The 15,436-nt window shown below is 33.5% G+C and overlaps 1 protein-coding gene and 1 pseudogene across 1 annotated transcript in view; both read left to right on the top strand.

Annotated features, from left to right (window-relative positions):
* Positions 1-7,988, top strand: part of LOC141695688 (uncharacterized) — a 133,480-nt gene extending 125,492 nt beyond the window's left edge. The window contains exons 5-7 of the mRNA XM_074499916.1: positions 493-671; positions 6,039-6,431; positions 7,398-7,988. Coding sequence (XP_074356017.1) covers positions 493-671; positions 6,039-6,431; positions 7,398-7,988 — 1,163 coding nt within the window. The remainder of the gene's footprint in view (positions 1-492; positions 672-6,038; positions 6,432-7,397) is intronic.
* A 363-nt stretch (positions 7,989-8,351) lies between these two features.
* LOC141695689 (uncharacterized) lies at positions 8,352-9,862 on the top strand (annotated as a pseudogene).
* Positions 9,863-15,436: the final 5,574 nt, after the last annotated feature.

Consider the following 15,436-nt stretch of genomic DNA (forward strand, 5'->3'; position numbering starts at 1 on the left):
CTACACAAGCTGAAGTTTCGACAATTGTTACAAGTGTAGATGAACTAGTGGTTGTGCAATCACTCCTAGGATTGAGGGAAGGGAGTGAACATGGTGAGAGGCTGAGTTGCTCTCAGGCAAAAGGAGAGGAAAAGAGAGAAAATATGCAGGCTATTTCTTCCAGCCTGGAAAAAGTGAGTGAGGGGAGTTCCACATTAGTAGGTGAAGGTGAGGGTGTGAGGGTGGTGAGCCAAGGGGAGCCCTTGATGCAAGAATATAGAGAAAATGAGAGAAATACAGGTACTGAAATTTGGGAAGAGCCCATTGTAAGTGAGTTAATGGATGTCAAGGAGGCTGAAAAGAAACAACTAATTCAACAGGAATATCAAGCTGTCTTAGATTCTGTTTCTTAAGAAGATGAGGCATTTACTCACCTTATTTCAACTTATCAAGTTCTAGCTGAAAAGGACAATGTGGCTGCTGATAGAATGCTAAATTTGATGCATACAACAGCCTCCACGCAAAGAGCCAAAGATGCCATCTCAGCCATGCCACCCACAGTTGGTGATGATGTTGATTATGGAACTGGTGGTACTGAAGACATATTTGAGGATGAATATGATGATGAGGAAGATTTTATGAACATAGGGGGAGAAGCAGGCCCTAGCTCTAGGTCAAACATTCTATCTTGGGTGTTTTCCAAAAAATATGATGAGCAACACTTCAAGTCTACTCTCTTTCATATCATTCAACAAACTCAGACAGCTCTTCAAGCTACAACCAGTGCCAACACTAAGAAGCTTCTTCAAGCACATCTCAATTTTCTTCAACTGCACCAAATTCAATCTCTTCAACACAATTTGGACTCCTTGGTCACAAGACTCAAAACCTTGGAATCTTCCATTACTGCAATCCATTTACATCAAACTCAACAAACTCAGTTGCTTCAAAAGCTAGTGGATGCACAGACTTCTACCTCCACTCAACTTGATGCTAACAAAAAGGGGGAGAAAGACTCAATTGTTCCAGTCAGCCAAGAGGAGCCAATAAGTGATGGGGAGAAGGTGCTAAACATATAAGTCAGTCAAGTAATTATGCCAGAAATTACTTTTCCTAAGCCACCAGTCTTGGACAGCATTGATCTGATCCAGATAAAAGTTGCTAAGTTGGAATCAAATGAAAAATTCAAGAAGCTTGATGTTGCAGCAGTTGAAAAGGAACTAGATGACAAATGGAAGAAAATTGATGAAGAGATAGTAAAGAAGTTTGGTCCAATTAAGAAGAAAGACAAGGTCTTTTCTCACTTCTCTCAATTGAGACAAATTTCTGTAAATGAAATGAGTCTGGGTAATTTGGAAAAGGGCCAACCTTTATGCATAAAGTCTCCAAAAGCCAACTTGGTTTTGAAGCCCAAAAGAAATTATATAAAGTCATCTGACAAGAATCCCTTGGACTTTATATTTGAGACTCCAAGACTAGATGAAAAGAAGCTGTTGGCAAGGTCCCTTGCATTCTTCAAATATCCAACTGACTCTGTGCTAAAGAAAAGAATTGCTAAGATCTACAGGAATGGGAAAGAAATCTGTGTGGTGGCTGGACACCCTCAATTTGCAGAAGCCAAGAAGGAAGAAAATGAGAGAATCAAGCAAGAAAAGAAGCAAGCTGCTTTAGATGCTAAGAAGCTCAAACAAAAGAAAAAGCAAGCTGTTATAGTAGCCAAGCTTCAAGCTGTGAAAACTGCAACTGAGATTTTTGAGAAATAACCCGTGGTAGCTGAAGATCAGGATCAGAAAATGCACAAGGAACCTCAACAGAAAAGGAAGTTTAGATACAAAATCATTCCCAAAAGAAGACTGGACTTCAATGATGATAAGATGGAAGATTACATTCCCAACCAGTATATATCTACAGGTCAAACATCCAAGCCCTTAGTGGTTCAAGATGAATTTAAGGTGGATACTACAAAGAGCCAATAGTTCTCAAGGATGAGCCTATAGACTGGGATAGTTAACCTCTTCCTGAGCTTAATTTACCAATCTTCAATAAATTAAAGAAGACAAAGAGAGATCTTCAGCTAACTGTCAACAAGAGAGATCTTCTATATATTTGTGACATCAAGGAGTTTTCAGATATAAATCTCTACATGGATGAACTAGAAGAAGTGAGAGCAATTGATGCTCACAGAAATCTCCCTGAAAGACTGGTGTTCAGATACAAGGGCGGGAAAGGGATCATATGGCCCCTTCACAGGATTCTTCAAGAAAGCTATTCTATTTTGATAAAGATGTTCTCATCATTCAAGAAAATTTTTGGATTCAGTGTGACTGCCAAAAGAATGATTCTAAAAAAGATAGAAGAACTAAGGAGCAACAAAGCCTCAAATGCACTCCCAAGGACTCTATCAATTCCCTTCATAAGAAATAGAGTGCACCTGAGGCCTTACTGGCTGATGGAATTCATGGATGAAAAGGGTGTTAGGAGATTCTTCAGGCTTGATGACCAATTGAGCATCTCAAGCAATGAGACTCTATTGGAAATGCAAGAAAAGCTAGATTTATCAAATGCTGAAGAACATGAATTTCATAGACAACTCCAAAATCAAATAGAAGAGAACAACATGAAGCTTGGGAAGAAATCAAGACAATCAAGGAAATAAATCACATTTGCTCAGACTAGAGGAGCACCTTGAAAATGATTGTGAGAACTCTTTGTACTCTTTACTTTGTTCAATTTTCAAATAAACTGTAGCCCTTACAAGTTTTAACTACCATAATTTAATCTGTACATTTAGGGTGTTTTGTTATCATCAAGTTTCTCTTAATTTATGACTACAATTCCAATAGACATAAATTGGGCGATATTGTTAGGAATATGTTGTGAACTTGATGATAAGTTGAACAAAATACCTTAGTAGATTTAACTTAGTGTTTTTGTAGTTCTCAACGAATGTTCTATAATAGTCTCGACGGATGAACTTTATAGTCCCGATGGATGACAATGAACATCCATCGAGAGTGTGGCTTATGTAATAATAAGTCTTGTAGCACATGCCTGCAAACAACAATGTATTAGTAGATGATGTAGGATTCTTTAAGTCATGTTGACTACTAGATTGATATGCAGAATAAGTTGGCTAATTGTAAATATAAGATGTCTTGTAATTATGTATAAATGAAACAGAGTCAAGTGACAGAAAGGCTCCCGACATATGATCTATAAAGGCTCCTGAAAGATAATCAACAAGGCTCCCGATGGATGACCAACATAGTCCATGTTGAGTGGCATTTATGACACTTAATAAGGCTCTAATAAGCTTTAAATTGATGCATTTGTACTCAAGTTGTTAAGTGTTTTAACATGTTTTCGAGTGTTTTTGCATTTCAAGCATTATCTATGTAATCAGGTGAATTAGCATTATTTTGGTGCTAATTTGGTGTCAATGTGGTGTTGGAATAAAAGCTCGTTAAAAGACAGCTCGAAGCTGTATGAAAAGTGACGGAAATAAATTCTGGCAGAAGCCCAGCATGCCCGTGCTGATCAAGCATGCTGCCGCGCCGTGTCGGGATGACAGATTCCTGTTTCTACTTGGTTTCTGAGAGAAAGAATTCTACACTACATGGGGCTGCTATATAAACATCTCTAGGTCGTTTTTAATAATATATCAAGCTATATCAAGCCAGAGACATATCAAGGAGAGCCGTAAGAATACCGTTTTAGCACGATTCAACGAAGACGAAGAAGATCTTGTTTTACTTGCGAACCTTTTTTTTAAGTTGTATTTGGATGCTAGTTTTCTTACTTGTGAACCTTACTCTTGTTTTTTACTTGGTTTTATTTATTCGTTATAAAGACTACGTTTGTTATACCATGCTTTCATCGGAACCCACATTGATGATGAGTCCGATTATGGGCTAATCGTTATCGTGGGATTCTAGCGAATTTACTTATGGATTTCTTTAGTTAAATTGTTTTGATGCCTTAGTGTGTGGTGATTGCATGATATCCTAGTATTGGTTGTGCATATTCGTCTTATGAGCGTCGCGAAATTATAAGATAGTGTGTTAATTCTTAATGAAGCGACAGTGAATTTAAGGATTTAGAACTTGCCATGCTAGCATAGATTCATGTATTTGTTATGCATGATTCGTAGGTAATTTTAACCATATTACTTGCCCTGTGTAATCAAGATAGATAACTTGTGCTTAAACCGCTATGTTGTCAAATTCTATAAACATATAGGGTCTCAATATAATTGGTGTCTATTCAGCTTCTATCTCTGTTGTGAATGTCTGGTAGTATGGTACTCGTGCAATGAAAGTTGGCGTTTATCAGTTTCGTGTTGTCTGATTAGTGTCATCATCATTGCATGCTAAGGTTGAGAACAATAAGGCTATTGAATGAAGTATTTAATAAAGTTAGAATCCCATGTTTGTCATATATATTAATTCAGTCAATATTAATCTCGTAATTATAATTGTTAGTTTAATTCTTAGTTATAAACAACCTCAATTTGTTATCATCTTAGCATTGAATAATAACCATACATTGTTACTTAAGTGTGTGAATTAATTAGTTAACCAATACAGTCTCTGTGGGAACGAACTAGAAAAGATTCTATACTACTTGGGAACTCGTATACTTGCGTGTAATATTAGCGTGTAGCCAGCGACTAACAGTCCCGACAGATGATCATATTCAAAATAGTAGTTGACAGTGACAACACAGTCACATGCGTCGGGTGTTTGCAAATAGAATGTGGCAGCCTAATTGCAGGATTTAGAGAACAAAGAAGCATTACCATTTCCATGCAATTATGAAGATATTCAAAGATGCTGGATAGAGTAATGAAGTAGCATGAAATAAGACTAGAAACAATTTTTGTTTTACTTATTTGTCTTTTTATCATTTAACTTAGTAGTATATAAACCAAGTGTAGCAAGTAGAACAAACTAACTAAGCAAGCATTATTTTTCAGAGAGATAGATAAAGCTGAATCTGTTAAGCATCTCTTTGTAATTCTGTAAGTTCACTTGTAAGCAGCTATGTGCTATTCAAGCATCACAGAGTTCTCATCTTTATATATATATATATATATATATATATATATATATATATATATATATATATATATATATATATATATATATCTGGTGGATAAGTTCAAATCCACCGGAAAGTTTTAAAGCCTTGTGTTTTATTGCTTTGTGTTTTGATTTTCATTTTACTTTCATTCCGCACTTCTTGAAAAATCCAAACATAATTATATATTAAGCACCTGTTTGGCGTTTCTAGTAAGTTCACTTAATTGGGCTTAAGCCCATAAAAACTTATCATGGACCGTTTGGGTTCTAACTTATCAACTACTACCTCAAATGGGATAATCCCATAAGTGAAATGTACCTCACCCGATACTTTTTTCTTCTCTACTTATTCATCTCTAACCTAGGCGCCTCTCTCTCCCCTCTCTCCCCTCTCTCTCCGCTCTCTCCCCTCTCTGCTCTCTCTCAATTTGGCACTCAAATCCGATTCGATCTCTCTACACCTGCTTCGGTTCTCATCAGGTATCTCCCCTCTCTCCCTTATGTATATATTTGTGTGTATTTTTAGTTTCATTAAAATAGCAAATCTGATTGGTTTCGTGTATTTATTGATGTCGATGTTAATGATTTGTGTATATTGGAAACGATAATGGTCTTTATTCTGTAAACCTTTTGATCTAAGTTGAAGGTTAGTGCCTGTAATAACAAGTATTCTTTATTCTGAGTGATAGACTAATTAGAAGAGAAGTGGAAAAAATGGGTGTGTCAGGTGCCTCATATGGATTATGAGTTGCTATAATTTTTATTGGACTTGTAATTTGGCTGGTGCTATTTTTACACTCCTATCATGCCATGGGTTCTGATTATTAATATTGTCATTTGCATCTGTGAGTTTGTTTATGTAGATGTAGGAAATATGTGAGAAATCAACAACATATAATTATCTGCACTTCATAATTTGTTTTTTGATGTATGAAATTCTTTAAGGTGGATTATTGATCGATGTAATGGTTTGTGCAGATGTCAAGGGCACAATCGAAGATACGGCGACGGGATCAACCATCAGGTGCGGCTCCTCCCGTAGGTGCGACTCCTTCTGCATCATTTGCTGCCAAGTGGGGAGATGAAGAACATGATTTATTTGTCAGGCTATGCTACGGTCAGGTTGTTAAAGGCAACATGCCTAACACCACTTTGAACAAAGAAGGTTGGAAAGCTGTGTATCTTCAATTTGCTGCTCGTTCAGGAAAGGATCCCGTTTGGGATTTAAGAAAACTAAAGAATCATTGGGATGCGATGAGAGAAGATTACAAAATTTTTAAGAAATTGAAGTTTGGGCAAACTGGTTTGGGATGGAACGAGTTGACAAAACAATTTGAAGCGTCTGATGAATGGTGGAAGGAGAAAATTAAGGTACATCTTTTACAATTTACAATTTACAATTTCATTAGAGATGTTGATATTGATTTCTGGCAATGTGATTTAGGTTTGCTTATCTGCTTATGTGTGACTTTACAGAACAAAGGTCGAGGAATGGGTATTAACTATAGATGTAATAATCATGATATGTAAATGTGCTGCTAAGTTTTTTAATTGCTGTTGGCAAGTGTACCTAGATGTAGTTGAAAATCAGAACTTATAAGCTTGCAGTGGATCACAGAAAATTCATAAACTTCATCCCTCCTTGACCCTCATATAGAACTGTAACTCCATGGTACCTTGTCTTTAAGCTGTATATATCGGTTGCCTGTTTAAGAGGTTAGCGTTGTACTTCATAGTCATGATTCTTGTTCTGATAATTTAAACGCCGAGGTTCCAATAACATTTGTTAATTTTCCATTTCATTTTATGCTAGAGAAGGCAGTTTCCTGCCGCTTTGACTTGAAGTTTGGCTATTCATTTATTAATTAGATGTAATGTGAGAATTTTCCTATTGACCCCGTCCCCTCTAGGATTGCATTTGCATCAACTAGACCAGTAAAATAGAGTATATAATCATACATTGGCACCGTGTTTCATCAAATTAAACAAAAACCAAAAATTTGAATTTACCAGTCTCTAGCGGAGCTCTGCTATCTTATCTGACTTGGTACTGGTTTATGTGGTTATCAGTCTGTCTGTTAATCTAGGCGTTTCAGATATATCTATAACATAGTTCCTCATTTTTCCGGATCTGGTGAGACAGAGGGAATTATATGATCTGTCTGGAATCTGAATAGATTTTGGTTTTAAATCAACGGAGAGAATTATATATCTAAACACGTAGATCTTTAATTTATAACCTGATTGCATCTTATGTTTACTTTCAATTCTCTTGTGCTTATTTCTACCAGGCTTTTAATATATATTCTTAAACTTGTTACATGTTAATTCTCGCAGGAGAATCACAAATTTAGCAAATTCAGGAATAAGGATATGACGTATTTCGTCAATTACTATGATACATTGTTCGGTGATGTCATTGCAACTGGTGAGCGGGCAAAAGCCGCGAATAACTACTCTGCGGTGAATTTAGAGGAGGGTGAAGATATTCCAGATTTCGGAGAAGATGATGGGAATGAAGGCAGCGGTGACAGCGACGATAACAACTATGAAACACCACAACCACCTTCGAGGAATCTATTTCCCACAAACTCTTTTAGATCTGGTTCGAGCAGTGGCCAGAAAAGAAAGAAATTAGGAGCAGAGTTCGTTCGGGAAGGGCTTGATGGTTTAGTAGCAGCCATGTCTTGCAAGAGTACTGCTGGTAGTGCAGAAGACCGCAGCTTGTACGAAGCAATTGCCGTACTTGATGCCATGCCGGAAGTTGATGCTGGCAGTGACTTGTATTTCTTTGCTCAGCGGTATATTCTGAACACTGGAAACATGATGCTTTTTTTAAAGGCGCGCAATAATGAACTCCGCTATGGACAATTGCAGTATAACTACAAGCACTTTAAAGGTTCAGGAGGTTCTTCTGATAGGCAGTGAAAACAAATTGGTTGTTATTTTATGTTGAGTTATTTGTCAAGTTTACTGCACTACAGTGCCATGTCAAGTTGAGTGTATTATTAGGGCCCGTGTGTTTCAAAAATAGTATTCAACTGTTTGTCGTGAATGGCCTTTGCAGGATGAGGATTTTCAAATCTGCTTTTTTAAAAGTAGTGTAGATTTATCCTGTTTGTACTATTTCAAATGTGACCAATCTGTACCATGAATTGTTCTACTTGTGAAACTAATAATTTTCTTCTGTGTTCATGTACGTTTGTTTATAAATACTAGCTTCAAAGTTTTCATCTTCACATTCAGCAGAAGCCATAAACTTGTTAGAAGCCATCAAGTGTAGCATCTCAAATGGATCCATATGGTTATAACCCTTTTGGTTATAATAATTCCGAAGGTCAGACTTCTAATACATTTGATCATTTTGCTTATAATACTGATGGTACGTATTCTTTTAATACAAATGTAGAGCCTTCTTATATATTTAATCCTTTTCCTCAATCTTCGTACGAGAATAATTTTTGTATCCAGTCAAACCATGCATATCAATACGATTTTGAAATTCCGAATGAAACTGAGGAAGATGAGTCAAATTTGTTGGATTGGCAAACGGTTTGTCGTGCTGCTGCTTACACATTGGTGTATTATTATGAAAGTTTTGTACACAAAGAGCCATGTCATGATTCAATTAGAACGGGAGGTAAATTAATTGACGAAATAATGAATGAGAATGAAATTCGTTGTTATCAAGATTTTCGTATGTCTAAAGATATTTTTATAAGTTTTTGTCGAATATTAGTAGATCGTTATGGGTTGGTTCCCACACAAGGCATGTCTGAATATGAGGAAGTAGGGATCTTCTTAATGACTGTTTCGCATGGGTGTGGGAATCGTTTAATGCAAGAAATGTGGAATCACTCTGGTGAGACTATTAGTCGACATTTTCATTCTGTTCTACAAGCTGTTTGCAGACTGGCAAGTGATTACATTAAACCGGCTTCAAATTATAATACGGGATGTGGTTATCATACACCTCAACATGAACGATATCATCCATATTTTGAAGTAAGTGTATATATTTATATCCAAATATTTTCATGACTTCTGTTGATAAAAATTAATATTATTTCAATATTAATCGCAGGATGCTATTGGAGCTATTGATGGTACTCATATTAAATGTCGAGTAAAAGAAACAGAGCGTACACCCTATTTTGGTCGAAAGGGATACGCCACTCAAAATATTCTAGCAATCTGTGATTTTAACTTGTGCTTTACTTTTGCTTGGGGGGGGCTGGGAAGTGGGAGCACATGATAGTCGTATTTTAAATGAGGCTACAACTCAAGGGAATCTGAATTTTCCACATCCAAGTGGAAACAAATTCTATCTTGTAGATGCAGGTTATGCACACAAAAAAGGATACATGGCTCCGTATAAAGGTTCAAGCATTAGATATCATCTTGCAGATTTTCGTCGGGGTGATGGCAGCGAACGTGTACCACGAAATCCTAAAGAAAAATATAATCATCTTCATTCTTCTTGCAGAATGGTTATTGAGCGAACATTCGGGGTGTGGAAAGCTAGATTTGCTATTTTAGCAAATATGCCGATGTATAAGATAGATAGGCAAACTGATATCGTTCTGTCCACGATGGCGATTCATAACTACATTAGAAAATCAAATTGTAGTGACAGCGCATTTCGCACGGCCGAAAGAGAAAGTTATATTCCTCCGGATTCTACTACAACAACTAATGGGAGTCGAGAATCCGAGATAGATGAAACTGATGAAACTGACTATGACGGTAGGTGGATTGCGCTGCGTGATAGTATCGCTAATAGTATTCATAACAGAGCATAAATGTTGTAATATCTCGATCTTTTTATTTGAGCATTGTAATAAATAAATAAATAAATAAATTTAATTCTAATAAAATTATATATTTCTATGCTCAAAAAATTATTACTAAATTTTTTTAAAAAATTTAACTTATAAGTTATTTTACCAAACACTCCACTTTACTTATAAATGAAACATCCAAACACTCAAATTAACTTATTTGTTAAAAACCACTTATTACATATATGTCACTTATCACACTTAAGTCATAAGTTACTTATTTTAAGATTTCCCAAACGGGCCCATAATATTATATATCTTGTGTTTGAAAAAATCTTTTATACGTCAACAAAAATTAACAGTTGAAAGTATTTCTCAGGTGGTAAAATAAAAGTCGCAAAAGTTTTGTTAATTATTTGGATCATAAGCTGTTCATGAATTCGACAATATGTTAAAAGAAGTTTCATAAAACATGTACTGTACTGAGTCATGTTTCATTTTTTTTGTACTAATAAATTTCACATTTTCTTCATTTTGTTACTTTTTCACTCTCTCAGTGCAATTTCAATAAAAATTTGAAAATTTTGATTTAAAAAATAATTAACATGGATCATCATTACTTGAAAGAATACTCTAATTGTATATCTAAAATTTTAATAATTCAGCTTGTAATGTATAAATCGTCATTTCAAAATATTCTATTTCCAAGACTCACAAAAATACCTCGGGCAGTGCGCGTAATTATTGGGATGTTTAACTAAGTTGTATAAACTAAATTAGGTGTTTATGTACTTAATCAATGATGATTTATTCAATATAAATTATTTTGTCATTCTTGAATTTTATGACTCAAGAAGATGGTTAAGAACAATGAAAAGTTTCAAAGTTAAATATAGTTGAGGTTAATAGTGATGTCGTACTATTTGACAATACAAACACATGTAGCCATACCTTTATAGTTCGAGATCATGACAACAATCTAGTAGAAGTTGTGCTACCGGGGTTCAGTAACTCCAAATTTCACATATGTGATGCAATTTCGGGAGGCCCTTAGCTAGATAAAGAATGAAAAACAATATGATGTGTTAAAACGGACAATATGAAAATGGTGTAATGGATATGTAACTCATATCAGATTATTGGAGGAACTTCTAGCAAGGTTATAAAATTAAAACGTAATATTACAATTTGTTAAGTAATCCGCAAATAGTTATCTCATATTTAGCAAGAGCCACGTATAATTTCATTCTGTTTTATGTAATGATTTGAATTAATAAAATATTTTCTTTGCTGGCAAAAATATTAGGCGTTTATGTTATGTATTTTTTTTCTTATTCTAAGTTCATTGTACAACATATCTTTTACAATTTTAAATAAAACAAATAACCAATTTCCATATCCCACATTTCAAGTGATTTATAAATTTTTATTTTTTAATTATTACGATATTAAAAGTTAATTTTTTATTATACAATAATTTGATAGATATTTTAAGAGTTTTTAAAAAATTGATTCAAAGCAATTTACATGATTAATTAAATTTATTCATGCTTCGTGCTGTTTATAAATTTTAATCTAGTTTTAAAATATTAAACATCAAATTTTACTATTCAAAAATGATTTAATATTATTTTTAATTTATTAGCAATTTTTTGAGTTGTTCAAAATAAATTAATTCACAGCAATATACATATATAATTAGTTAGAAAAATACTATGTTTATATATTTAATGAACACAAACTTTCTAAACAAAATTTATAAATTTTAAGTATAACTGAATAAAATTTTAAAATCCAAACCCTCTCGTAATATACATTTTTAATATTAGTCTAAAAATATATTTAATTAAATATTATTTTATTTAGTTAAAATATATTAAAATGAAAAATGTATAAACTTTTAATGATTTAACCGAGCCCAGAAAATGGTGGGGTTGGTTATATTTAATAAGCTTAGTCAAATATCATTTATTCATGTGTAAAAGTAAAATATGATGATATTACTTATATACACATTGATGTAAACCGAAAAATTTATTTATTTATTTATTTATCACATTTCGTTAATAACCATTAATAAAAAAGTTTTCAAAAATTAATATCACCTAACTATTAATATGGAATATGTAATAGAAAATAATATAGGGTTTTCAAATATACGTTTTTGAAGTTTTTTTTGCAAAAATAAGACCTTTTATGTTTTAATTTGTAAATATACTAATTTACAAAAATAAAATACGATTTTTCAATTTTTTTGTAAAAATACGATTTTGCAATCCCACTAAGGTCAATATGCATAGAGAACCAAATAAACTAAATTAATCCCTCAAAGAGACAATGTGTCTAGAGCACCAAATAAACTAAACAATCCGTCGTAGGGCCAATATTCCTAGAAAGATTAAAAAAAAATAAAAGGCGAAGAAATGTAGACAAATGTGCCTAGGGGTACCGCATCATCAACAGGAGGTAAGAGGGAAAGAAACAAAAAGAATTATATTATCAATGAACCAATATCTTCAAAGAGATAAAGCAGCAGTCAAACTTATTAAATCAAAAGCAATAAAAATAAAGACACAGCTCCACAAATTCGATAATAATTGTCTAAACAGATAATCAAATTTATTCTTAAGATACGAAAGTCTTTATTATAATCAAATAGCACGAAACTAATTAGCACAGATCTCTATAATATTCTCATTCCTTATTCTCAATATGCTCCAAATATTACGAACCTGAAATATTAAAAGGGTGAGCTACAAAACTCAGCAAGTACAAATCGACTAACTATTTAATTGAAAAATAAGGAGTGTTTATACTAAAATGATTTTTCTCAAAAATAATAAATTTTTAAAATATTTTCCAAAATTTAATCCAACCCAAAATTTTATATTTTAAAATTCAGAGTTTAAACAGAACATAGAAGAATTTATAACAGATCACAACAGAGTAAAATAGAATGAAACGATAATTCTTATAAATACCACATTCTTGATCTACGGCCACACTTTGCCAGTAGCCGACATATATTCTTATTCTAATTCTTTATACCATACTTTTTCAGTGATCGATATCTAAAGTTCAATAATTACGCGCCCTTAATAGGTATCTAAAGTTGCATACTTGTGCGCCTAATAAGGGCATCTAAGACTAACTGTGGAACTATAGCGTAAATTATGAATGGGTTCGAAAACATAGAGACTGAGTTCTAATTTTCACAAATACTTATATTTTTAAATTTCGAAGTCAAAGTTCTTATATATTATACGAAATCAAAAACAGAATTGAAATATCTTTTTTTCGAAAATTAAAAGTAAGGCAAAAGTACTTATCTCGAAATTGATACTTAAAAATCCGAAATTGATAACATGGACAAATCCTAACATTTAATAAGCATAAAATAATTAATATTCTATATATTTATATAAAGGAGAATCTCTCGCGGATGACTTGGCACCTCTCTTTGTGTGTTTAAATAATTTTCTCTGAATTCTAAAGCCCCGGTCAGTTCTCTATTTTTCTCTAATAATCCTCATTTTGTAACTGCACAGCAGAGAAAATCAACAGACAACCCATGCTCCACAAATATTACTATCATTACTACCAAGAAAATCAGCGGTCGGTTCTTTTATTTTAGTTTTGGAATCCCCGTCTCCCTAAATTTGGGTAGAACATATTTATATATAAAGAGAGCACCTCCTTTCTCCTTCCAGGTTTTTGATTCATCATTGTGTAATCCGAATATTTTGGAATTATCTCTTATATCTACATTTATGTAGTTAGAGTTCTCATCGCCAGATTACTGACAAATGTTTCAGGTATGCGTGTGAATTAATTATTTATTTTGTTTCTCTGATTGACTTTATAGATTTTCCCTTTTTCTGATTCCTAATTATATTTATAGCATCTGAAGTTTAAGGTTCATGCCGTGCGCTGATCGTTAATTGTAGTTGCGAAATGTATCATTTTTGGCACATGTGTCAATCCTAGGGCATCCTATTCTCAGATTCTAATTTCTCCATTTTCCTACTATTTGCTGTTTAATTGATCTTTGATTATTGTAAAAACTGAAGCTCATCTAAAACTGGCCTAAACAACCTTAAAATTAATGTTTCTTTACTCTGATGAGAAAAACCCGTGACTTCTCTCGCTTTTTCAAGTTTCTTCCCCTCAATTTATTACATTTTTCCACTAGACAACAACCAATAAGTTGCTTTAGTAATTTGTAGTATAGAAAAATACGAGGAACCATATGCACTGTAATTAACCTTTGAGGCATATCATATGAGATCAGATTATTTTGCTCGATATTTACATTTGCAATCCTAGCTACAAGGTACTTTCTTTACTGTTTCTCTAATAACTACTTAGTATAATACCAAAAGTAAAATTATATAAATATTACTTGATGTTGTTGAACCAAGTGTGGCATCAAGAACAGCAGTACCCCAATGGTGTGATATCTATTGGTGCATTTTTTAGGATGTTTGGTTTGCAGTTGGGTTTTTTATCATTCCTATTTTCCTAAAGGAATGCAGTAACTTGTTGTCTTAATAAATAATTCATGCTTCAATGATATCCAAATCATACATAATGGAAAAAATGCAGATTTGAGAAAAAAAACCTGTCACAAATTCCATATTGATGAAATAATCCGTAAACAAACAAAAACTTCTACGCACGACTGGGTATATCTAAGTCGCCAAGGTGTGGCAGGCATTTTACTTTGTGTTAGCATTGTATTGTGTGTCTCTTTATAAAGCTCGATATATTTAGAATGTATTTGCGGGCTTTTTCGGGTTTAATTAATATATCTAAATTATTTTCCTGGATCCCTATAACTTAATAATATTTGTTGGAACTCTCATTAGTGTTGTTCATATGTGTTGTTTTATATGGGGACATTGTGAATACCATAAATTGCCTTTGTTATTGTTGATGGTAGATGAAGCAAATAATAGATGGAAAATATTGATCATGACTTCTGTATAGTTTTTGAAATGAAGATACCCGTACGTAACTGTGTTTTACTTTTCTTTTATTTGCAGCACTTTACGCATTTTGTATTTGTTATATCATCTTCCCTGTATGCGGGGTTAATATTATATACAGAAGAGGAGCGGGGGCCATGGGCCCATTCCTAAACAAGATGCAAAGCTAAGAAATTAGAACCCTTGGTAGTGGAATAAGAAAAAATCTTTTGGGATAAAGTAGATAAACAAGAAAGGAAGAAGGCTGCTATGTCTAAGATCTCTGGGTGTTTTGCGGATATCAAAAGGCAAATAAATAATCGACTAAAACTTGTGTTTATATTTCAGGAGGTCTCTTATGTCATGTTTATTGTACTTTCAGTTTCATCCTGCCTAATTACTCGAGTATAAGAGGATATGTTCGACTCTGAACATGTAAATATATAAGACAACATATAAAATTTCGTCAATGACCTTCTAATTTGCATTGTTATGAAGTTGTGAAAGCTACAGCATGGTTCCTCTGCAAAGAATTGTCTAAAGCTTGTATGTATGTGTGCAGAGGTTTTATGCCATGACTATTATATTTTTAGTTTCATTGTGCCCAATTACTCAAGGATAAGTGACT

This window comes from Apium graveolens, chromosome 11 (genome assembly GCF_009905375.1).
Source record: "Apium graveolens cultivar Ventura chromosome 11, ASM990537v1, whole genome shotgun sequence".
NCBI lineage: Eukaryota > Viridiplantae > Streptophyta > Magnoliopsida > Apiales > Apiaceae > Apium > Apium graveolens.